Raw genomic sequence first — 25,692 nt, forward strand, 5'->3', positions numbered from 1 at the left:
GCTGTGCAAAAAGACTTCAAGTAAACGAAAAAAGCGCTATGACACTGTCAACGCTGGCCGTACCCTAATGCTTTGTTTTTATTAGGTCTCGGCTAGCCGCGCGTCTCCGCCGAGCCCCTTTTGTCGGCATGTGCGCTTCCCAGGAGACAGTCCTGGCCGCGCGCATCGTCTTGGAGGCGATTTGAAAGTGTCACGCGCACGCGAACGAGCGCTGCGGCCAGGCGCTGTCTCCTGGGAAGCGCAAAACACCATACACGCATGCGCATACACACACCGACACACTCACACAGACAAAAGCGCCCACGCACGAACATACATACATACATAGGACCCCCCCCACACATACACACAGGCGCGCGCACACACGAGTGCACCCCGCCACCGCACGCATACACACAGGCGCGCGCACACACGAGTGCGCACCCCCGTCGCCCAACTCCACGGCTCTCACTACATTAACGGACAAACCTTTCTCTAAATCCCTCCTGTTTGCTCACTCAGTCCATGCAGCTGCCGACGTACGAATACTTTTAGAACCAACCGTGGAGCGCGATTGCAATTGGCGGGTGGTGTACAGATACGCCCATTTAGTGTTGCTATGCCCCCAATTGGCTAATTTTACTGTCGCTCACACGTTGATCCTGTTGGGCTAGAGGACGGGCACTTCCGCTCTGGCGTTGCGGAGCACCCGCGCCTTGAGCGACGATATCTCAGGGGGAGTCTGGGAGTGGAGCTATTGGGGCGGAGAATGCTCGGTACGGGGCGACCGGGGCGGGGAGAAACGGGCCTCGGCTCTTCAAGATGAAGGAGTAGATTATTACACACAGGCCGAGAAAGGCAACTGTGGAGAGTGAACACACCACTTAACAGGAAAGGCAGTCAAGATTCATACGAGGGGAACGCAGGATTCAGTGGCGAGGAGACCGCGGCGAATATGTTGCATTATATGCTGCTGAATATGTTGGCATTGTTTGAAGCACTGCTTTTGGGTGGCATGCATGCTGCATTCAAGTTCGCCTCTCACTTTGTCCTGTGCTCTAAATCTGTGTTTCTTTGACTTTGTGTTTCTTTGCAAGTCATTGCATGCTTTGAAGTGAAAACTCTTCTGAGATGACCTATATCACTTGGAGTTTACACATGCCACGTAAACCTTTGAAGTGTGATTATTAAATGTAACATCTTGCCCCTGAATTACTGGCCTGATGCTAAAGATTCTTAAAGTTTGTGGAGCCTGTGCAGCTGACGCAAAGTCTCAATTTGCAATGCACCCAAGTGACTTGAGATTTGCAATTGCCATTACAAATTGCACTGCACACATTGCAGTCCCTTACAAGCCTCTAGGGAAAAAGGACGGTCAAGGGACGTTCTTTGCAATTTGCGACTTTCATAGTGAGGAGGGGGCCCATTTGTCCTGTTAGCGCTGCTTAACACAGCGCCAAGAAATCCTACAAGTGGGGAAGAAGATGTGGCCTAATGGCCAGGGCTGCCCACTTCAGAGCTGGGGAAACAGGTTCGAGTTTTGGCGACGGCTCAACATCCTGTGATTCATCTAAAGCGCAGCATGCCACCACTGCTACAAAAATAAATACACATTTTTTTGGCCTACAATTTATAGACTTTTGTTGCAATTGGTGTTGCAATATTAAGCAATGCCAATAGCTCAAACATAATTAACCCGAGACCTATTGCATTGTAAATGCTTGTTTACTTTGTCATGTTGCACAGCAGCTCTCACTCTTGTAGAACATCTTTAAGAATATTTGACAGCGCCAGTAGTTTTTGCATAGGCGAAACCTATTGGCTCTGCCAATGCTTGTTTCCCCCAAGTTGTGATAAAAAGTGGGTGTTTCACAAAAGCAGAGCATGCGTACATCTTGTAGAGAGACAGAAAATATGACAGGCCTTGTCTTTTTAATTTGAGCTTCGCGGAGTTATTGCCTCCAACCAACTGACCAGTTTCTCTTCTTGTTGCCACCCCAACCCTTCCTGCTTCTGCTCCACAACTCTCTGGTCCAATGCAGGTCCAGCATGGATCTCCCGTTTACGTGCATTTTGCTCCGTTGCCCTTCAGGGATATGTCTATCAACATAAATATTCCAATAAAAGACATGCTGAGATTGTGTTAACAACCCTGCTCTGCTCTCTTTTAGAAAGTCCTTAAACGACGACTTGTTGCTGCCATATTCTACTTCGTTTCATGGGCCTCTTCACGATCACCGACACGTCCGTGATTGTCAATCCAAAGTGCATGGCAATGTAACTCACGAATCATGGCCTGGCAATCGCACTGAAGAACCTCCTGTGGCAACTGTGAGAGTGTTTGTGTCAATGTTTCCTGAAAAGAATGGTAACCCAAAAGCTGTATATGGACATTTCACTGTTGTGACCAATCCATTGAGGACATTGTCCGTGCTAGAACCTGGTGGTGCAGGCGGATGCGGAATCAACAGGACTTCAACAGTGGAAGAAACCGCCCAACCGGCACAGTGCATTGTGGCACAGAACAGTGGTTTCTTTGATGTAACTACACAGGAGTGCCTTGGCAATGTAGTGAGTGATGGCAGACTGGTTCGTAATGCCAAAGGATTGCAGAATGCCCAGTTTGGAATCCGAGCAGATGGGACCCTGGTATTTGGGTAAGAGCCATGTGCTGAATGCAGCCTTTATCTCACTTTCTGTTCTTACTGGTTTAATTTGACTACTGCAGTCCTAAACCAAGGTAAGGTGTAAAATCAGGGAAGCTAAAAAGAAGATGCCTCGTGACATTGACAAGCTTGCATTTACTACAGATGTGCTCATATAAATCTCTATTTTTTTATATTTATTGATTTTAATACTCTTCGGGTAACAAAGAATTCAATACAATTTCATATTCTCCTAGCTTGGTACAGTGCAATTCCACAGTGACCATTTACAATGCATGGAACTTTCAATTAAAACCGTTAGCACTACCGGGTTCCATCAAGTAGTTAATAGATCCATTCAATATCAATGATTACAGTAATGAAGATGGATCACATATATATATATATATATGCTCATTTCCCACATATGTTTGTGCCATCAACCCATGTCTTGTGTTCTGTGTGTCGAGTATTTACCTTCAGCTCCCTCCGCCTCCCAATCTCCTTCTCCACTAAGTACTATAAGTACAATCCAAAAAAACCTATTGGGCGATTCTGTGGAGGGAGTAACTTGCTGTATGTGTCCGATTGTGTATTGCAATAGAGCATATCTTTAGTCTAGTCATCTATGGTCGGGACTGGGCCTTTAACGCAGCGCATTGCTACCCCTAATGTGGGAGTGCAGGCCGATAAACAGACATGGCGGCTGTATATATTTCTTAATGGTGAGGGTTTATTTAACAATATGTCAGTTCTTGGGGTTTTAGGTGGTATAAAGTATCCTCCGTCCTTCGGGTCTTCTTCTCTCAGGGTATTTGGGCTGGTTTTCTCAGTCTCTCCTTCCCCCTTCTGGGTCCAGTGGTCTTTCCTGGAGGCTTCTAAATGGGGAGAGAAAGGAGCGGTCTGTCATTGATTGGTCACTAGTGTTGGGAATTGTGCACCGGTCACCACACCGTCCGGTGTTATGAGATAGAAAGAAGAACACGTGGGGTGTTCTACAGTAAAGAATAGAAAAATACAAAAGATATAAGGAAACTAAAGAGATGGAAAATGCTCCTGGAATGCTTCTTCTCAGGGCTGCCTAATCCTAATCTCTTGCGTCTTTCTCTTCCTTGACTCAGCACTTCTCCTTTTTAATCCGAAGTTAGTTTTCAAGGGGGGAGAGGGTTCTAGAGTACAGATTTGAAGTTTCTATGGCTCAGGGTACCAAGGGTAAAGAGTAAAGGGGGGGGGGGGGTTTCAGCGTGTAGTGCATACTATACTTTCACTGCCCCACTACTCCTCCCACTGCGTTAGGTGCTCTCCCGTCACCCACAGTCCCTTCTCTCGCCCCTCCCTTGAATGCTCACCGGCTCCGCTCTTCAGCTTCCTCCGGTGGACACCACCACTCCTTGCTCCACCGCTTGTCCTCCCCTTCGGTTTCGGCCCCGTCCGCTTCTCTGCTACCACCTCCTGGATACTCCACATGATCGCCTCGACTTGCGTTCTCTCCGTCTCCTTGCTCCGTACTCTCGTTCTCTTCCGACGAGTCCCTTTTCTTTCTCCACTGTTCGTCTCTTCCGGGGTCAGCTCCTCCCTCTTCTGCTTCGTCCCACCGCTGTCCTTCCTCCTGTGAGAACACATGACAGGTGGGCGGGGTTATCCTCTCAGCTGGCTGGGTGTTGTACATCCGGGTCCTTTTTCCCTGTTGAGATCCGGGTTAAATATAGTGGTCCGGATTAATAGGTAAGTGTCGGGCCCCAAATAGTGCCGCCTCACACCTACATTTAGCTAGCAGCAGACCCATAGCCACTAGTCGTCTTACGTTTTTGTCGACCCATTTGTCATGTCACAAAGTGAGAAACGGATCAGGTGTAAGGGAGGGACACGTAATCTCATTCAAAATTTGAAAGATCTTTCCTCAGAAATCTTCCTGTTCTGTGCAGCGATGACAGACCGCCGAATCAAGTAATCTGTTTCTGCATAGGCTGTCAGTTGTGTAATGCACTCTACTGATATATATAAAGTGGATTAGTCGGTGTCTACCATTAAGAGAGATGCGTCTTGTCACTTCGCAGCAATACTGCCAGCTGTTATCTTCAATCACATATTTAGGTCTTCATTGAGTGTGATCTCCTGGATTCTTCTGTAAGACCATAAATTCTAGTTACCACCTTAGCGGGTGTGGTTGAACGTATAATACAGGAAAGTGTTGGCATCTCTAATGCCTCCTGCATATTTTTGCTTAATAGGTCACTTAGTGCATGCTAAATTCTGAGGTATTGATATTGGGCAAGGGTCGAGGGTTCATGTCCGTTCTCCAATATGTCTTTCCACTTGCGAACCACCCCGTCATGAAAGGTCGCCCATCTTAGGTATACCAAATTTCTGCAATGTTCGGGAAATGTCCTTTTCCCTCCCCGTTGGAAACCAGGAAATCCATTCTAATGGGGTCAGTGGGTAGTACATCAGAGCTCCAGTTTGTCTCTCCTGTAAGTTTCGCCAAACATGCACTGCTGAGCTTAAAGAGTCATGGGTACCATGTTGCCGAACCGGGGTTCTAAAGAGCACCTGGGGGAGAATATCAGCTTCAGCTGCAACTCTCATAATATGTAGGTGCAGTAAGCCCTGTGGTCCGAGTATCCAGGAATCTGCATGTGAGCTCTGCGCTGTTCTATAGTATACCTCGAGATTTGGTGCATTTAGGCCACCCATAGAGTATGGCAGGGTGAGTGTTTCCCATTTAACTCTTGGCTGCTTACCTGCCCAAGCCAATTTATTCAGCAATGAATGGAGAGTATCAGATATATGATTCAGAAGTAGCATCACGATATTCTGAAAGAGGAGCAAGAATCGGGGGAGGACGACCATTTTTATGAGACCGATTCATCCGACCAATGAGAGAGGTAATGTGATCCATCGGGCGATATACTCTTCAAGCTTATGAATTGCTTTACCATAGTTGTCTGATAGCTCTAGCCCAGGCTCAGTATGAATTTGTATTCCTAAATAACATACAGAATCTGTGGTCCATTGCAGTGGGAAGTCCAATTTCACTGGAGCCATCAGTGGAGTCAGGATGAAAATTATAGATTTTGCTCAATTAACCCTTAGGCCTGATAGCTGCCCAAAACGAACCACCTCAGTGAGCACAGGGGTAAGTTGTCTCTCTGGGTCTCGGACATAAAGAAGCATGTCGTCAGCATATGCTGAGACAATTAAGTGGTAACTAGGGAAGCGCGGTACTCCCTCAAGGCACAGGCCAGGGGTTCTGCCACCTGGGCATATAGAAGGGAAGATAATGGACACCCCTGCCAGTTACCCCTCGAGACAGCTATAGCGGAGGTGACTATATTACCCAATCTTATCCTGGCCACTAGGACTTTATATAAAACTACAACTAGCCGGAGAAAGACCTCACCAACCTCGATGCGGCGAAGCACGGTCTTCACAAATGACCACTCTACAGAGTCAAACACCCTTTCAGTGTCTAAAAAGACATCTGAGTTAACTCTTTGGATGGTCCCAAAGATGGTTCTGAGATTGTAGGTAATGCTCCATCCTGGAATAAAGCCAGCCTGCTCCGGACTGACCACCAGTGGGGCAAGACGATTGGCTTATATTCGGCAAAGAGCTAAATATCTACGTTTAGTAGGGATAAGGGTCTATAGGAAGAGCAATTATCTAGAGGTTTACAGGTTTCAGGAGAGTAACGATTAATGCTTCTCTCATGGATGGGAGCATCACATCGGCCTCGGCCATTTCCTTATAAAGAGTTGCCAGATGAGGTATAAGCATTTCCTGGAAGGCTTTATAAAACGCCACCGTAAGACCATCTAAACCAGGCGCACCCCCAATCCCGCATTGCCTTGACTGTAGCCCGAATTCCTCTAGGATCAGGAGGAGCCATAAGGTGTTCCCTGTGTGCATTGGTGAGCCATGCCATTTGGATATGTTACAAGTACTCTTTTATTGCTTTGTCGTCCGGTGATATCCTTGAACTAAATAGCTCAGCATAATATCTACTAAATCTCTCTGCAATTAGGCTCGCATCATGCAACAGACTACCGTCTTCATCCTGTAGATCGACAATCGTACCTGCCTCTCTTTTAGGTCGCTGTAACACTGCGGAGCGGGGCTAGGGCGCTCTCCCTCGCTATAGATCAGAGTGGTAGGTTATTTGCAGAGGTGTTTAACCTCACTGTCTGGTGTGTCATGATACTCCTCAAGAGCTTTTTGATATCCTCAAAAAGATTGGTGTCGCTTAAATGTTGATGGGTTCGTTCCAGTTGAGCAATAACTCTTTCTAGTCTTGATAATCTATCTCTTAAGGCGCGGAGCACTCCTGCGTGTTTCGAGATTGTCATACATCTGATGAACACCTTAAAAGTAATTAGTTACCAAGCCTTTGTTCTCTTTAAAGAACCCCTCTATGGATGAAGCCATATCAGCCTTAAAGACTGAATCCATTAGGGAGTATGGGGGAAACCTCCAGATAACTGGTGCTAATTTCTTGGTAGGAAGCTCGATGTCTAGCAAGACCGGAGAATGATCTGAATGTTTGTGAGGGAGGTTCACAGGTGATGACCTGGGTGAGCAGACTCCTAGATATTAGCCAAAAATCTATTCTAGAATGTATATCGTGAGCGGCAGAGTATTGAGTGAACCCTGAGGTGCCAGGGGAATGCTATCTCCAGATATCTAGCAAGCCTAATTGGTCCGGACTGTCTGCTATCGCTCCCGCAGCAGTGGACGGGTGGCGTGGAGGACCCTTGGAGCGGACGCAGGCAGGGTCCAAAACTCAATTTAAGTCATCCCCCCAAATTTGTGGAAGATCCGTGCCTTGGAGCAGGCGAGAGCCAAGTGAATGGTAGAACTGTGGGTCATCGTGGTTGGGACCATATATATATTAACTAGCTTCACATTTAGCCCTTCTTTGTGACATCTAGTGATAACAAACCTACCCTTTGGATCTATTTCGACTTCCTGCAGTGTAATGCCTGATTTCAAGTTAACCCTTGTGAGGACGCCCCTTGCATGTGAAGTAAACCCAGCAGCACTGCGATGACCCTCTAATCATCTTTGTGAGAGCATAATACTATTAGGTGTCACTTGTGTCTCTTGTGTTAGTGCTACATCAATGTGGTGCCTTTTAAAGTATGCAACAACTTTGCGTACTTTTCTATAATCATTTAGGCCTCGTACGTTCCACGTCGTTAATCTTACTCTATTGTGTGTGTGTGTGTTCTGTTCTGCGTCTGTCGAAAGCATTTTATCTGCAATCTCTAAATTCTGGACCACTGTGTATAATGCATCGCCAGCCAAAACTTAGTATTTATTTATTTATTTAAAGGCTTGTATAGCGCTAGACTCTACTCCCGAAGGAGTATCTCTGCGCTTGGTTCACCCAACAGGTTTAGAAGGAGTAGTGCTTCTCATGAGTGCGCTGGAGAAGGAGAGGGATATTTAGAACAGGAATGTCTTCAACTGTTTCCTAAAAATTAAATAATTGGTGCAACATCTCGGGTCAAATGGTAGTTTGTTCCGGAGACTGGGGCCAAGATACGAAAGGGCTCTGCCTCCCAGTCTAGCCTTTCTAATGGGCGGAACCTGTAGCAAAAATTGATTGCTAGAACGGAGAGTACGAACTGGTTTGTAGGGGATGAACTTTTCAGCCAAATACAAGGGGCCTGAACCAAAAATGCTTTTATGGATGACACAACAAATTTTGAATTTTATCCGTTGTCTGATTGGCAACCAGTGAAGTTTTTCTAAAAGAGGACGGGAGGGAGTTCTAGGCGGAGCATTGAGAACCAACCTCGCCGCGGTGTTCTGAGCCACCTGTAACCTACTCAGCAGGTTGTCGGTCGCTGATATGAGGAGTCCATTACAGTAATCTAGGCGGCTAAGTACTAGGGCCTGGACAAGGGTTTTTCTGGAGGTGTCAGGCAGAAAAGGAAACACGCGTCTCAGAAGTCCAATCACCCGAAAGCATGAACCAGTAGTTTGGTTGACGTGTTCCTTTAGAGACAGTCCTAGGTCCAGCCGGACCCCTAGGTTCTTCACTGTCTGCTTAGGACTGGGGACGGGGCCCAGGTCTAATGGCCACCAATCTGGCGACCACAGTAGTTGGGCCTCTCCGAATAGCATGACCTCGGTCTTCCCTACATTGCATTGCAGGAAATTTGAGGCCATCCAACGGGAAACCGCCCTCATGCCCTCCGAGAAAGACTGCTTGACTGCAGGAGTTAGAGTCTGAAAAGGGAATAACAGCTGAGTGTCGTCAGCGTACGACACTGGGATAAATCCATAGGTTCTCATAAGGTCAGCTAGGGGGGCCACATATATGTTGAAAAGTATCACATACCCATGTAATTCAATTGAAGAAAATGCTTCCAAAAATGCCCCCACCCACGCTATGCTTACCCTAACATGGCATAGTCGATAGTCAGCCCATCCCCATCCCATTAAACAATGGTAAACAAAACAACTTTGTAAGGACACTGTGGGTAACACACGAGGGCAGATGTTGCCGGCATTGAACCCCGTCTGTAACCTGGCTGTACCTATAAGTATGAAGTATAGCACACTTCCTATGTTATGTGATGAATCTTGTCTGTTATGCCTTCCCCGAACTCTTCTCCCACCCTGTTGGACTTCCCTAAGTCATCAGCATCTTCCCATGTAGTCATAAAGGAAGGGAAGGGGGCACAGTGCCACCCACGACCCAGGAGCGTATCAGCTAGTCAGGTTTACCTGTGTATTTCCTCGAGGGATCCATGACCTTGGCAGGCTGATATAAGTTCCTCAGTGGGCCGAATGAGACCAATATATTATTATATTACAGGAGCAACTTACCTTGATGTTAAGAGCAGGGCTTTAAGTGGACGGGGTCTCACCGGGTCTGGAAGCTTTTTCAATATTCTATACAATAAGCCATAGTTGCTGCCTATTTATCTTTTGCAACTACCAAACATGACAAAGCCAATAGTCCTGCCTTGTTATAGGTATCATGTTACTTGTTGTATCATATATCTGGATGCAATGACAGAAACAGCAAAATACAAGTTGGGCGGCACTCTATCCTAAGCACAGATGTTTAGTTTGTGTTTTTGAGCCATGCCCTTAATTACATTGGCCACGCCCCTTTGAGAGACCTCCCAGTTTTTTCATCCCACTTAAAGCCCTGGTTAAGAGTCTCAATATCCTATGGCTGTACCATGCCCAGATTGAATGGTGTCTAGGTTGAGGGTTCTACAACTACTCAGAAGCAGATAGTGTGACCCTACGGTCTTCATTGATCTTCTGGAGCATCCTCCTTCACAAAAGCGGGAGATCTTGGGGATCCCTTCCGAGATCTATTGCCTTATCTCTTTTTAGGAATTGCAGTGCCTGTCTTGGATCGGTAAATATATGGGATTTTCCATCTACATGTATTTGCAGTTTTTATCTTATTGCAATCCAGATGGAGGTCGCGGAGCTTCCTCTTCACTGGTATGAACTGACGATGAGCTTCTTTCACCTGTTGTGTAGAGTCTGGATAGGGGGAGAGATCTATGCCCTCGTAGCGTAGTGTCTGTAGTCCTCTGGCTTTACGAAGAGCAGCATCTTGATCTCTGTAGTTAAGGAGCTTGACAATGATAGGAAATGGGGCCGCGCCCAGCGCTGGCCTGGGGATCAGGGAGTAGTGGGTGCGTTCTATAATGAACATGTTTAAAAATATGTCACTGCCCAGAAGGGTGACAAGGATCTGCTAAACAAAAAGTTCAATGTTTGGGATATTAGTTGACTCTGCTATTCCCAAGATCCTTATGTTATTGCGCCTTGAGCGTGCCTCCAAATATTCTGCTTTGGACTGCACAGTGCCCAGCAATTTATCCATTTTCGTATATAAAAGCAAGCTAGAGTTTAGGGCGTCTTCCGTGTAAGAGACCATTTTCCCATTGTGTCCAGCCTTTCCGTATGATTATCCAGCTGCTCGGTCATTCTGTTCATGTGGAAGGAAAGTGCATCGATTTTTCCAGCAATTTTAATCAAGCTACGTTGCATGGCAGCTAGGATTTGTTTTATATCAGAGTCTGTGGGTGGATCACCAGTTTCAGAACCGGATCCAGAAGCGTTTTTGTCCAGATCCTGTCACCTGGGCGTCCTGCGCGGTTTAAATTGGAGTTTGGACTGTCATTTTTCGATTCTCCCCATTATAAGGTTATGTAAGTTTCCCCCAATGTGGGTGAGCTGCAAATTTGGTAGTGAGGAAGAAGGTCACGGTGCCGCACGGTGCACTGGCTGTGCACAGCGAACTGCAGGGGTGACTTAATAGCAGGGTGCCAGGTGTGTGTTAACTCGAACTTATGGTGGTAAGGAAAACAACTCAGACTGGAATTTCGAAATCAAATAATAGGAGTATCAGGGAAAACCAGTTTACACTTAGTAGTGATAAGTAAATATAACTCGCAGATCTCTGCGGTATGGTCACAGTTATAGAGTTTAAGAGATTAGCACAGGTCTGTTACTCTGACCTGAGGGGCTAAGCTGCACACAAGAGGCCTGCTCATCATATAGAATACAAGGTCCGAGTCCTAATGGTAGGTAACTTCAGTGCAAAAATCGTCAATCCGTCTGCGAATTCCCGTGTACAAATTTGTCAAACGTCCGTTTTATTGTGTAACAGTATCGCGAGGGTTCTCAGTACTAAGGCAATCGACTGGGAGTAGGGAACCGGATAGCCCACAACAGGCTCTCTCAAGAATCCTTGGTCTAATGGAGTTAGCGGGCCCACAGCTCACGTGTCACCCACAGGTAGACCTTGTCCTCGGTGATGGGACAGCTGTCGGGTATCGAAGCTGAAGAAAAAAAAAAAGATCGTCTGAGAGTATCTCGACTGTCCGCAAATGTGTCACATTTGGGGACAGTCGAGATACGCTGTACGCTATTGTTGAACCATCATCATCAAATATTCAACCCCTGAAAGTGTGGTCCTGATGATTTTAAGTGTTAAAAGTATCCAAGTCATTCTAATTTGTAAAGAATTTTCCTATAAACTGTGACTCTCCTTGCGCCCCGACGAAGGAACTTCTGGATCTATTGTCCCTTTCCGAAACGCGCGTCGGCGCCTTGTTGTTGTTTGTTTGTATTTTTTGTTTTAGGCCTTCCTGGTTTTGTGATTATGTAACTGCTCTTTTGCTTTGCAGTATATCTTGAGGTGATTGGTTGAGAGCATGTTTGAGTGTGTGAGTCTGAATGGGAGTTACATGTTCTGTTTATATGACTAACTGTATTGTATATAATTATATATATAAATGTTTTTTATGAATTTGTGTTTCTCGATGGAACTGAAAAAATGAGAAAAAAATAAATGTTTTGCTTATAAATTGGTTCTGTGTGGGACAATGATGTCTTATAAATATTGATGGATATGCTATCTAATGTTATATAAGTTTCTAGGAGAGGTTCTTTATATGTTCCTTGGACTGTTTTTCCCTGCCTCCTCTCCTAGCATTTAATCCACAGGGACCCTCTATTGTTTTTTGACTCTTCTAAATTGCGGCCATCTTAGAGCCAGGCAAGCTCCACCCCGTGCTCGTATAAATCTTTAACAGTTAGAAATGTTGGCAGGGGACTGATTTGCACTGTGTTGCTCAAGTATCTAAGATACTTTATTCTTCAAGTTCTGTTTTACGAATAAGGAGTAAGAAACCCATATAATCTCGAAACGTATTCCTATCCTATGACAACACCAGAAGCTCCTAATCATCATTGTGCTGCTTTTCCTTACTCTGAGACACTGTAGCTGTCTACAGTAGAAACGTCTCAGACTTAGAACACTTTGCACGACCGAAGCCTCTTCACCCAGCTCATAGTGCAATCCCACAGTACCCAAAACACATTTCCTTCAGTAAGAAAGACCACACTGCAATTACACAATGTCAAAGACTTAACACCTCTCGCTTCTTCAACAAGAACTATCAACATTACATTTACACTCTATCCAAAATTCAAGAATTCTCCCATCATGAACCCAATGCATGTCAACAAGGTATCCACAGCAAACAAATGAAATGCAACAAGTCACAGTAAATATTCACTACACCAAAGCAAAGATAAGGAAAAAAATATTGCAAGTGCTAAATATCATTAACAAAACGGAAAAATGCCTAACATCGCTCCAGATACATCAAAACCAAGAAGGTTAAATATAACATTCTGTATGTGTAGGACTTATACCTTACTGCACGTCCAGTACAAGATAAAAACATATAAAACATGCCCATACATCTAGAACCAACCAGTATTAAAAGACATATACTAGCAAAAACAGGAAGTCACACAATCCTCTCAAACCAAAATTAAACTGGAGTGCTAACATCTAAAATCACTTGAAACCTAAAGCCTTAGACCACTCCTTATTAAAATCCACAGTCGAAAAAACATGGAAGAAAGGAACATAGCGTACATAATTAAAGCAAGAAGTCTGAAAATTAAAACCTGTTACTCCATGCTCAAAATAACTGTTGAGAATAGCTATCCTTTCCTCCGTTTCTAGCTTTTACAAGGCTGCATATACTGCGACAAAATTGGACAGATTGGTCCGAAACAAAAGCTTTCAAAACATCACACCCGAAAGAAAATGTGAACACTGTGGTAACAATATTATAAATCTAAATGGTAAATGTTATATGCAAAACCAATGTAATTTCAAAACTGCTAAGTTTTATTTCCCCCATACTTGCTGTAAACAAAAAACATTGTTACAAGGGTACATGTTCCTTTTTGATAGCACTTTGAACAACATGGATGCATTAGAACAGTGTTTCTTAACCTTTTGACCTCTGTGGACCCATACTTAATAATTACTAGAACCTTGGGACTGCCACTGACTCATGATTGGAATCTGGATACCCCTACTGAATCATTATTGGAATCTGGAGATGCCCACTGATTTATTACTGGAAACTGGGGACCCAGACTTAAGCATTATTGATGATTTGAACCACAAAACAATACAAAAAAAATGCAGAAACTAGCATTCATGAAAAACAAATATAGAAATAATGAGATATTTTATTTAATTCGCAAACAAATATAAAAAAATTACACTTTATAGGAAGCTTGGAGCTTTTCAAAATTCAATTGAGTTCACTCCTTGCTCACACCATATTCTATTTAATGCATTTGTGCTGTTCCCACAAATCAATCTGAGGATACTAACTTAATTTTTAATGTTTAGCCTCTAATTTTCAATTCTTTCACATTTACAAAAAGATTTAAATATTACAATTATACATTTTTCTTCTTTATATACACTGTATTAGTCTGTTAATAGTATTTCATTTCCTAGGCAAACGCAGACCCCCACGTAGGCTTTGCGGACCCCCAGGTATTCCCGGACCACTGGAACATTAGACTTTACTGGCTTAGGAGACGAGAAGAAAGGAAGGACACTGCTGACCGGTGATGCTTAACTCTCCTCCGTGAGCATATTGTGGATAAATAGCACACGTAACATATGCCACTCACCTAATGCTGATGTATCGCGCATACCTCTTTGTGGTGCTCTTCTCCCTCATAGCAATGGTGAAGCATCATGACCCAGGGTAAAAGCTGAGCTGTGTTCCGCGGGCCACAATTCCCAGGGTCATCTCACCTATCCAGATTTTCCATAGTGAATATTAAAGTGGCAAACTAGTAAGATGTGACTCAGGGAGTGTGGCAAGCGCTGACCACAAAAGATAGTTTGGTGCTTGCAGAGCACACTGATGGACACAAGCTGTGCCCTGAAGCGCAAGATTGCTGATGTGACATCACATGGTTTCCACCCTAGTAAATGTTCTTGTGGCCTTTTAAAGAAAGATTTGGAAATCCTGCTATACATGAGTGACAACCCAATAAAACCAATTTGTCAATGATGTACGCCTCGCAAAACATAAGTCTTGTTGCAGCAGCACCTCTAGACAAAATGACTATTGAACCTTTGCAAATGAAGCCATTCACTCCTTAAACTCAAGGCTGCAAGTTCTTTTCCATCTTGCTGACAAAGTAGCAAAACTCGCACATCGATCTCAGACCAATTCAGACACATGCCCCCACTCCTCCACTCAGAGACTCATTCACCTACTCACAGACCCACCCAGACACTCATGCACCCACTCACAAATCTATTCACGCACTCATGCACCCACTCAGAGACTCTCACACTCAATCACAGACCCACTCAAAGACTCACGCACAGACTCACACACCCACTCAGAGACTCACACACCCACTCAGAGACTCACACAGCTACTCACAGACCCACTGTCCAACCTATACAGCCACTCACAAACACACACTCGGAGGTTACAGATAGGAAATAACAAAAATTTTAAACTTAGAAATTCACTGAAAAAACAAATGTTACAGGGACGTTATAGTTAGGAAATAGAATTAAAAAAAACTTAGACATTCAGTTAAAAAGGCTAAAGGTTACAGGCACTTCATTGCTCATATTTCACTCATACAAAATCAGTGAAATTCAGCAGTTATGGTTACCTGAGCTAACTATAACTTACGTCCCCACAATGCACTGCTTATGACCTCACATATTACGTCACTCATGAAATGGGCGTCGCTCATGAATACAGGAAGGGCGGAGAACCCCACTAATATTTGAGGACAAACCCATCCCTCACCGCCAACTCGTAACATAACATATATACAGATGCATAGAATGCAATATGCTGTTTGTTACCATTGTTTGTGAGAAAAGCCCACAATGCACAAGAGGCGAAGCCTGAAGTGGGTCATGATATCCTTTCTTCAACAATGGTAATCAATACCTTATTTGCTCTCCGCAGATCAGCATGTACTGGTTTTATTGTGCCATTTTTTTCATCTGTAGTAGTTATAAAGAACTGGGTAAAAACAGAACACAAAGGGTGAAATTCATAGGCTGCAAAATACTTAAAATAATTAGGCCTTGGGATTATGGCCCGATTTTGCTTTCTTTTGTAAAATGCATCTGTTAGGCATCAATCGTTTTCTGAAGACCTTTACTCTGTATTCTGATTATAACACCTTTGCACAGTAATGCATCAATCTCTATTTGTTAGCAGACTGTTACAAATAAAAACAAATGCTGACAAGCTGTTCATATTTGTTTCTGTAAAACAAATGTATTCTTTGATTTGTCCATATGTGAGTGTGTGTGAGTACACAGAAATATGTATGCACACTCACAAAAACACTCTCTTCAGTATAGGGCTGTTAATACTTAATAACTCTGTTAAACTCTTAATGACACACCCAGGGCCCATGTCCACTTGTCTCCAGATTACCTGCCTGATCCCCATCGCCTCTAGAGATCTTTGTCAGGCACTTGCTGATGACAGAGTCAAGCACCCGTTCCATGCTAAATCAACATATGTACATGTGATCAGGGGCACAAGTGGGCTCTTTGTTGAAATGCGCTAACCTCCATGTGGTGCCACAGAAAACAGATTCATGACCTTGAACCAAAGAGCATACACTTGAGTCACTGTATCATTTATTTATTTATTTATTTATTTATGCAATTTTATATAGCGCGAACTTTACCCGAAGGTGTCAGAGCGCTTTACATAGGACCCAGTTACAACCATAAGGCATGAAGGTTACAATCGGAAGAACAAATTTGCAAAATTTTTGACTTACATAAGAACCAGTTGAAAACATACGGACTTAGGATTACATGCGTTTTAAAAAGGTACAAACAGAAAAAATTGCAAATGTACAAGAGATAAGGTCACACAAGGAGGAGATACAAATGGATAAACTCTAGGCATATACTAATGATACCTCTATCTACTTAGGGAGGGGATACACATGGATATATTCTAAGAGTCACAAAGGAATGGTAGAGAGCAAAGCGGACTCCTGCATAAACTAGTGATTAGAGTTATCTCTATATACAAAGGGAAGGGGTATGACTGGATATACTCTAAAAGTCACATAGGAATGGAAGAGAGCATAGCGGACTACTGCATGTTCCAGTGATTAGAGTTCTCTCTATATACATAGGGAAGGGATACACATGGATATACTCTAAAAGTCACATAGGAGACGAGTCATTAGAGTTATCTCTATATACATAGGAAGGGATAAGACCGGATTTACTCTAATGGTCACATAGGAATGGTAGAGAATACAAAGGTCTACTGCATATACTAGTGATTAGAGTTATCTCTATATACATAGGGAGGGGATATGACTGGAAAAACTCTAAGGGTCACATAGGAATGGTATACGGTGCAAGGTCTAAAGCAAATACCATTGATTAGAGTGATTACAGTAAATCAAAGAGCAGAGTTCCATAAGTGTGGATACAGTCACAGCACAAAGGGAGGGTGGGAGGGGTGGAAGGGTATGGAGAGAGGGGGAAGCAGAAAAGGGAGGGAACATTTGAGGATCTTCCACGGGGAAAAGGGGAAAAGGACGGGGGAAAGGGAGGAGGGCTAGAGTCCAGAGAAACTGTCCGAAAACAGCAACAAAGTGTCGGTCAGGACAAAGCAAAAGTCAAGAAGTCCAGGAGTGAAGGTGGGAGATGAAGCTGGAGGCCAGCCGCAGGCGCGTGACCATCTTGGAGAGCTTGCAGTCAGCCGTCACGGTGGGGGTGAGAGTGCGCCAGGTGGTGAAGGCCATGTTGACGCTGTTGGTGCGGTCACGCGTTGGCCGTGAGGCGCTGCACGGCAGCCGGTGGGTTGTGTGTGCATTCAACCGCAGGCGGTGTGGATTCCGGGAGCAGCGGCTCCCGGCAACATTCAGAACCCTGGTGCCATGTGGGGGGGGGAGGGGTGAGTGGTCCGGGGATCTGGCCCGTGTAGCAGGGCCACAAGGCAATCCAGCACTGGCAGTGGCCCCAAACTGGCAGCAGGTCAGGAGGCAGGCCAAAAGTCCAAGAGGGGGCCGCAGGATTAGCAGGAGGCCAGGAAGAAGTTGGGGCGGGCCAGTGGAAGCGGCGATCGCCATCCGAGAATCGCCGCCGACCGCCATCTTAGAGTCAGGCAGGCGCTGGGAGGATTCCCTCGGTGGGGGTCTCCACCGAAATGAAAACTAGTGGAAATGAAGCCAGCTGCTGCGGTGAGAGTCTCGACAAGCTGGGGTAGCGCAGGACGCAATCCTACCTCCAGCGGCCGCAGCAGTCAGGGGAGTCCCCCGGCGTAGTGCCGCCCGCCATTTTAAGAGCCTCGCCCTCTCCTCCTCGGAAGATCGAGCCCGTCCGCCAACCCAGGTGCGATCGCTGTCTCTCCGCACCTGCCCCCCTCGCTCCGCTTTGTGTTGGCGAAGTGAGTGGTCGAAAAGAAGAGCTGCATCCGCCCAGGGCCGGGCCCGAGCAACTCGCGAGCCGGGAGCCGAGGCGATCAGCGTCCGCCCGGCTCCCGGCTCCTCCTCCACTCCATCATATGTATTGCTGTTGCTGCACGCACACATACACACGTGTGAACACTTATACAGAAGCATAAAGTGTAAAATGACATGTATTACTGTTGTTGAGTGTGGGTAGGGGCCATGAATCAAGATCCAAAGTCTTGAGTGGTTCGTGAGGCCCTCCCTGCCTTAACAATGGTAATAAACAGCATAGTACACTCCGCACATCTGCATTTATGGCTTATGCTATACTGTATTTTCATATGCAAAAGGAGTAAAGAGAGACATATATCAACATTTTTAAAGCAGAAGGTGTTCAGTTCATGCAGTGAGATAGAATTACAGTAGCTATCAATCAATCACTGAAATTGTAAAGCACACTACTCAACTGTGAGGGTCTCAAGGCGCTGGGGGTGGGGGTGGAGGGGTGGCTGCTGCTACTGCTCGAAGAGCCAGGTCTTGAGGAGCTTCCTGAAGGTGAGCAGGTCCTGGGTCTGCCACAGGTGGATAGGGAGGGTGTTCCAGGTCTTGGCAGCGAGGAAGGAGAAGGATCTGCCGGAGGTGATATGCTGGATTTGTGGGACGTCGGCGGGGGCGAGGCTGGCGGAGCGGAGCTGGCGGGCGGGGTGTAGAAGTTGAGTCTGTTGTTCAGGTAGGCTGGTCCGGAGTTGTGGAGTGCTTTGTGAGCGTGGGTGAGGAGCTTGAGGGTGATCCTCTTGTTGATGGAGAGCCAGAGAAGGTCTCTGAGGTGGGGGGTGATGTACTTGCATCGGGGGAGGTTGAGGATCAGGCGGGCCGAGGCATTCTGGATGCGTTGTAGTCGCTGTAGGTGTTTGGTCGGGATTCCTGCGTTGCCGTAGTCCAGCCGGCTGCTGACAAGGGCTTGGGTCACCGTTCTTCTGGTTTTGATCGGGATCCACTTCGTAGATCCTGCGAAGCATGTGGAGGGTGTTGTAGCAGAAGGAGGAGACGACGCTTACCTGCTTGGACAATGAGAGGGAGGAGTCGAGGATGAATCCCAAGTTGCGTGCGTGGTCCGCTGGCGTCGGTGCTGTTCCTAGTGTTGTCGGCCACCAGGAGTCGTCCAAGGCAGATGGGGTAGGGCCGCGGAGCTAAGCTATGTTTTCTCAAGTCAGTTACCAGGAATTTTACCTTTGCTCTGTATTAATAGCTGAGCGGAAATGTATTTATTAGTTCAGTTTTATTTTTATTAGCATGGCATATCCCGCATGTAAACCACAACTCGCACACCAGATGCAGTGCTCTTGACCACACCATTGATTTGACAGATGCAAATATAATTGTCATAAATAATCTTACAGGAGACATCACATATCATAATATCCTTATCATTATGAAAGAAGTAACTATTCATATTGTATTTTATTTTGGTTGAGTATGCATTCTTTTTTAATTGGTTGTGCTTTTTGACTTTGATACTTTATGCGGTTAAAAAATATTGCAGGGTCATAATCGTAGCATTTAGTGTGCGAGTTACGGTTTGGATGTCTGTTGTGCGAGTAAACAATCATGGTCTCAACTATAATTATTGAATTCCAGTTGTTTTTCTGCTTTAATCTGTAACAATAACTCCACCTTCTGGGTTTTTCAGGGAATTTCTAAAGGTTTTAAAAGCATATATTATTACGTTTTAACCAGCTAGCCATAGCTTCACTTTAAACTTTGCTTTGTTCAGTGAAGTTTTGAGGTTGTGTAATGATCAGTGGAAGTGAACAGATACAGTGCAGCAGGAGACAGGGTTCCTTGTAGAATTAATTCTTTATTGGAGATGCGACTGGTTACATCATAACACCATCAGGCCAACGCAATTGGTCGCTTTGCATTTCCCATTTTCTCTGGTGCTCTTCAAACTCATAACAACATTCCACATGACATACTAAGATTCTATGCTGGGAAAGGCCAGCATGGAATTTTCCTGTAGTCATCACACATTTCCTCATTAACAAATATACTCGAATCTACAACAATTACAGTAAACAAAGTAACATAATCAAAGAAGAAATGGGCAAACCCACTAGACAAATAACAAAACAATAACCTAATGAAGCACCTGATGGCAGCTGGATGCAATGCAATAAAATGATAAGACGTTGCTGGGTGAATTTAGTCACAATATATAGAAGGTAGTTCCTTTTTCTAAGTCTATGACGTAAAGCTTCATTTAGCCTGGGAGACTTCCCATGTGCCTTAGCCTTACTTCCAGAAGGAGAACTCTCTATATGTGTGTCAACCTTCCTTTGCAACATTTTACTTCCATAGTAACCTTAGCTTGCCTACCTACATTCCACCATTGTCCCCCCTTCAAATCTCACAAAATTAAATTGTCTTACACCAACGACTCAGAGAGGAGGTTCGCCAAAATTGGAAACCTCTTTTTAAAAAAAAAAATGCTTCTTTGATTCTGACCCAATCACCAGTGACAAAATGAACTCCTTCTATTCTTTGGATTGTCACTAATATTGAGTTGGCACACTCTCCTCTGGACTGAAATAAAACATTTTTTATATATATATATATATATATACATATATATATATATATGTTTGTGTGTATATATTTCTTTTATGTATGTATGTGTAAATATATTTATGTATATATTTTTCCTAGCTGCAACCCATTTATTAATAATGGGAGTATATATCCTTGTAGGGCACGTCCTTAGCAATCAACCTAGTTACATTTTTTTCGTTTTTGATAATCACGCTTATTGGTTTTTCAGAGAACAAATCACAAGATACAGTGGCAGCAAAATCAAGCATAATATTTAGATGAAGTACATATGATGGAGATACGACAGAAACTTGTAAGGCACTTTTGGAATGAGTAAAACACTTGCTTATAATCATTTCGTACAAGATACACTTGCACCCTTCAGGGCAATAGATTGAACCATTTGCCCCATATCTTACTAAAAAGCTTGGGGCAGCTCCGGGCCTCAAAGAGGGGCTCCTCCTGAGGTCCAGACCAATCCACTCCCCGTCTCCATTTCCGCGTAGTAGGTGGCTTGGCCTAGGACCAGAGTGCCGCTATATCGCGCTTCGCCACCGCCGTTCCGAGGAAGCGCTTATCGGCCCGGGAACCATCGAGGCCGTCAAACAAATCCAGGATCAAGCGTAGTGGGTCATGAGGAACCTCCCAGCCCAAGATCTGTGTACGTTCTAGTTCCACCCCCTCCCCTAAATGGTGCAAGAACAGGGCACTGCCAAATCATGTCGTAGAAGTCCGCAGGAGCGTTGCTGCATCGCGTGCATGACGGGGAGGGACGCATACGGTGCTGTATAGGCGAGCTGGGTTGAGGTATGCCGTATGGTGGTAATAGAGTTGGACTAGACGCAAATTGGAGGAGGTCGTTAAGGTTTTGGGGGCCATGAGGGCGTCCCTCCAGTCTGCATCCTCCGGGGGACCTAACCACCCCAAAACAGTAGAGGGAGTGTAGAGGAAATGATAGAATCACCCTCCTAACTAGTGTACATAAACAAAGAGATTCTATCAATGTGTAGTGAATTTTTTAGTTTTTAACGTTTGGTGAATGTCTAATACGTGAGTTACGAACTAGGCTCTCTCTTGGAGTGACAAGATGAGGGCACTATGTGCTTTTAAAATACCCCTCACACACTAAGAATCCCATAATGTCATGCTTCATCATTGGGGTCTTCCCGTCCCTCGGCGGGGCGTGCTACGACCTACGGACTACGCCCCAGGTGGCCACGTCTGTCTCTGGTGGGAAGGACCCCGTGTCCACTACATGGTTAAACAAGTCCACTAAATGTGGGACCAGTGTGTCACGGTAGGTCACATAGTATTCTTGGGAGTAACCTTCAGGCCATGGCGTCTTGCCGGAGTGCAACAGTGAAATGGCCCCATGTATCTCTTCCGGGGTGAAGGGAAGATCCAGAGTCTCCGAGACCGTCTGGGAGAGGCAGGGCAGCTGAGTCCCAGTCTTGGATAGCAAATCAGCCAGAGAGGTTCGGGGAGGTCGAGCCGCGTAAAGGGTAGCATAGTAGCCTGCAAAGGTTTGGGCGATAGCTTGGGAGGTGACGTGGTGAACCCCGGTCTCATCACGGATCTCGGGAATAATGCGGTTGGCTTTGGCGTATGACACTAAATTGTGAAGTAATTTACCATTTTTATTGCCCCAACCGTACACGCGCGCCACGGAGGAGGGCCAAAGCATTTTAGCTGACTCCAGCAAGATCGGGAAGATCTCTTCGCGTATCAGTGTAAGCTGCCAGTGTAAGCTTGGGCCCCCTCCAGCTGTGCCGCTTGGGCCTCCAACTGCTCAAGTTGGGCGGTCTTTGCCGTCCGCTTCGCGTGGACCAAACCCCTAGCCACCCCTCGTATAGTGGCCTTACCGGCCTCCCATAATGTTCCCGGCGAAGAGACCGAACCCGTATTAGTCGAAAAATAGTGCCTCAGTTCCTGCCTGAGGGATTCGACTAATTCTGCATCCTGCAGGAACCAGGCATTCATCCGCCACGCCGTACGAGTACCATTAGGGGAGTGCCCGAGACGGACGGAGACGGGGGAGTGATCCGAGATGCCTCGGGGCAAAACAGTGGCCCCGGACATCAGTTGACAGTCTGAGGCAGGTAGCAGGAACAAGTCGATACAGAAGTGAGTATGGTGGGCTGCCGAAATGTGGGTATATTGTTCTCGGCGAGGTTTCCACACCCTCCAAGCATTGCAAAGACCCAGGGCAGAGGACCAGTCAGATAGGCGTTTAGCAGAGGCAAGGCGCGATGCCGATGGAGTACCTGTTGTGTAGGAGGGTTTCAGAACGGCATTGAAATCGCCTCCAATGACCGTCAAACCCTGTAGAAAGGAAGAGAATACAAGTGTAATACGACGAAGGGCAGAGGCCATGGTGGCGGGAGGGATGTATGCACACAGGAGATTAAAAGGGTCGTACCCGTCCGGACCACATAGCGGACTTGTGTGTCCGTCTCAGCCTGCTCCAGGTTAAAGGGGAGCCCCTTCCGAAGCAGTATGGCAACCCCCCGGGAACCCTGTGTAAAACCGGAATGCCAGACCCTATCAAACCCATACCGGGCAAGGAAGTTGCATTGTGTACCCAGAAGGTGTGTTTCTTGTATGAACAAGATATCAGGCGCGTGTCGTTGGGCACTACGAAGAACAGCAGTATGTTTTATGCAGTCTAATAGGCCGTTGACGTTCCACGACAGGATGTGGAGGGGTCTGTTTAAGGTGGACGTCATCGAGGTGGAAAGTGTGTGGAAGAAGTGACGCAAGCTCAAGCAGACCCGGGTCCAAAGGGAAGCAGTGTTTCGTGGCTGGGGTCTTTGAGTAGAAGTTGTGCGTAATGGTAAGTCTTGTGTTGTCGTCAATGACATACATGCATGGATAGCGTGTAGAAAAACAAGGAACGACGGCCCGTAGGCGACTAAAAACAACAAACAATTGGGAGACAACGGTCTGCCTATCCTCCCACGCTCTCCAACTCCCCCCACCCTACACTTCCGAAGACGAAGCAACTACTAGGTGTATATTTAAAGTACCTGAAATTGAATTTTTGGGGCATTTGTTAAGTTGTGCTGGAGTTAGACTTTTCTTTTTAAATGTTCTTTATTGATTTTCAACAAGTTATACAAGTGATTTTCTTGTGGCAGTAATCTTATGCGTAGCTTTACAATAATTGCTTGATCAGTATAGGCAGGGCGTCTGGGTATGACATAATCAATGATCTTAATGCAGTGATGACATTATACGCCTTTGTGGTTTTGCAGGAAAATAAAAAGAAATGTATATTTTTTATTACAATACACAACAAAAAAACTGCTAGCTATACAAAGGTGTCCGATCTTGTCTTCCAGCTCTTGCTTGATGTCGGGCACTGGTGAGTCGGGGTATGCAACCTCATATGTACATGGGTGGTTGAAGGGAGGTGGAGAGACGAGGTATGAGGGGAACCTCGCAATACGCCCAACCCCACTCTCATCCCAGCCCAAAACACCCTCCGGGCATAGCCATAGAGATGTGTTATGCGTGCATGTATGGTCTAGCCGAAGTGTTTGGGAAAGGGGGACCTGTGAATGAGTCGAGTGGGCTGTGGACAACTTAGCGTCTACGGATGTCAAGTATTTTTGCCATTGCATGGGGTTGACCCGTGCAGGTGTACGTGTTGCATTAGACACCTGCGTTGTGTGTTCTGCAACTAGTGCCCTGCAAAGGTCGAAGAGCCATGATTGTGTGTTGGGACCAAGTTGCTATTTCCAAGACATTGCTATTTTACGTTTTCCTAAGCCCTGGGCCAAATCCAAAAATCTATTGAGATTCTTGTGAGAGGCATTGCGCTTCATGATTCCCGGTAGGAAATGGGGGCCCTGAGCTGTTACTGAGGTATCCGCCGCCTCTGCAAGTGTTGCTGCTATCTCAATCCAATATGACTGAATGAGAGGGCATGTGCATACCATATATAAAAAAGTTGCCTCTGGGGATAGACATCTGGACAGACGTCAATAGAAGTAGGGTACATGCATGCTAATCTATGTGGTTTAAAATATGTGTGGTGTATATAATTAAATTGAGTGTACTTCAATCTGGTGTTCGTAGATATAAGTTCGGGGTAGCTGATGCATTGTGTCTATTGTTTATCGGTGATAGTAATCGCCAATTCCTTATCCCAATAAGTACGTAATGGTGCCAGTAGGGGCATGGGGTCAGGTCCAAGCAAGTTGTAGATTGCTGTTATCGCATGTGTACCATGTCCATGTGTCAATAAGGTTTGTAGTAGTTGTGATGTGGCAGGTTCAGTACGAGTGTTGTCCCATGTCTGAAGGAACTGCCGAGATTGCAATGCATGGAGCAGGAACTTCCCCTGTGGTACCCCAAAGTCTGTTACCAAGCCTTCAAAGGTTTGTAGTTGCGAGTCTAGTAACATGTCACCCCAGGTGTCCAACTCCACCACTCTCCAGGGCTCGAGCTCTGGGCTGTTGTGGCAATCAAATGAACCCAGTAAATCGTCTAGCGGCAGCTTAGGAGCATATGGTTTAGATTGGCCTCTAGGTAACACGTCTTTGGACCAACAGCATCTCGCCACCACCATTAGAATAGTGCCTTGTTTTTTCTGCTATATGGTGGTAGATCCTTAGAGCCACTCCAATACTGCTGGTTGTCCCCAAGACAGTGCCCCAGCGACTAGTTCGGTGAGGTTGCTCCTTTCAAGCAACCTCATTGGCCACTGCAGTTGCGCTGCAGTATAGTAATGTTTGTAGTTTGGTGCTCCCAGGCCCGCTTCTGTTAGTGGTAAATACAGTTTTCGAAGTGCCACTCTAGATCTAGAGGTCCCCCATATCAGAGAGACAGGGAGTGACTCCAAATCCATTAATTATCTATGCGGCAATCTGTAAGGGAATGTGGAAAAAAAGTACAGGCAACAGGGGAGCAGAAGCATTTTAGAGATAGCCACTTGCCCCAGAGGGGATAAGGGTAAACTCAGCCAAAATGGGAGGGCCCTGCAAGCCCCAGTGATTGCTCTACCTAGGTCTATTATATGTACGCTAGAATGGCAAACCTGAACCCCCAGATATTTGATAGTGTTGAACGGCCATTCCAACGGTGTTCGGGGCATGGTGTGTCTCTGGGCCATTGAGAGTGACTTCATTGGAAACATCGTTGACTTGGGCCAGATGACCCGTAGGCCTGAGACCTGGGCGTGATCGTCCAACAG

General features: G+C 45.7%; 1 protein-coding gene across 1 annotated transcript in view; it reads left to right on the forward strand.

Annotated features, from left to right (window-relative positions):
* The window catches only part of NAGPA (N-acetylglucosamine-1-phosphodiester alpha-N-acetylglucosaminidase), a 167,364-nt gene that overhangs the window by 4,036 nt on the left and 137,636 nt on the right, over positions 1 to 25,692 (forward strand). Inside the window, exon 2 of the mRNA XM_078680175.1 lies at positions 2,151 to 2,636. Coding sequence (XP_078536301.1) covers positions 2,151 to 2,636 — 486 coding nt within the window. The remainder of the gene's footprint in view (positions 1 to 2,150; positions 2,637 to 25,692) is intronic.

The sequence above is a fragment of the Lissotriton helveticus genome, chromosome 3_1 (assembly GCF_964261635.1).
Source record: "Lissotriton helveticus chromosome 3_1, aLisHel1.1, whole genome shotgun sequence".
Lineage (NCBI taxonomy): Eukaryota > Metazoa > Chordata > Amphibia > Caudata > Salamandridae > Lissotriton > Lissotriton helveticus.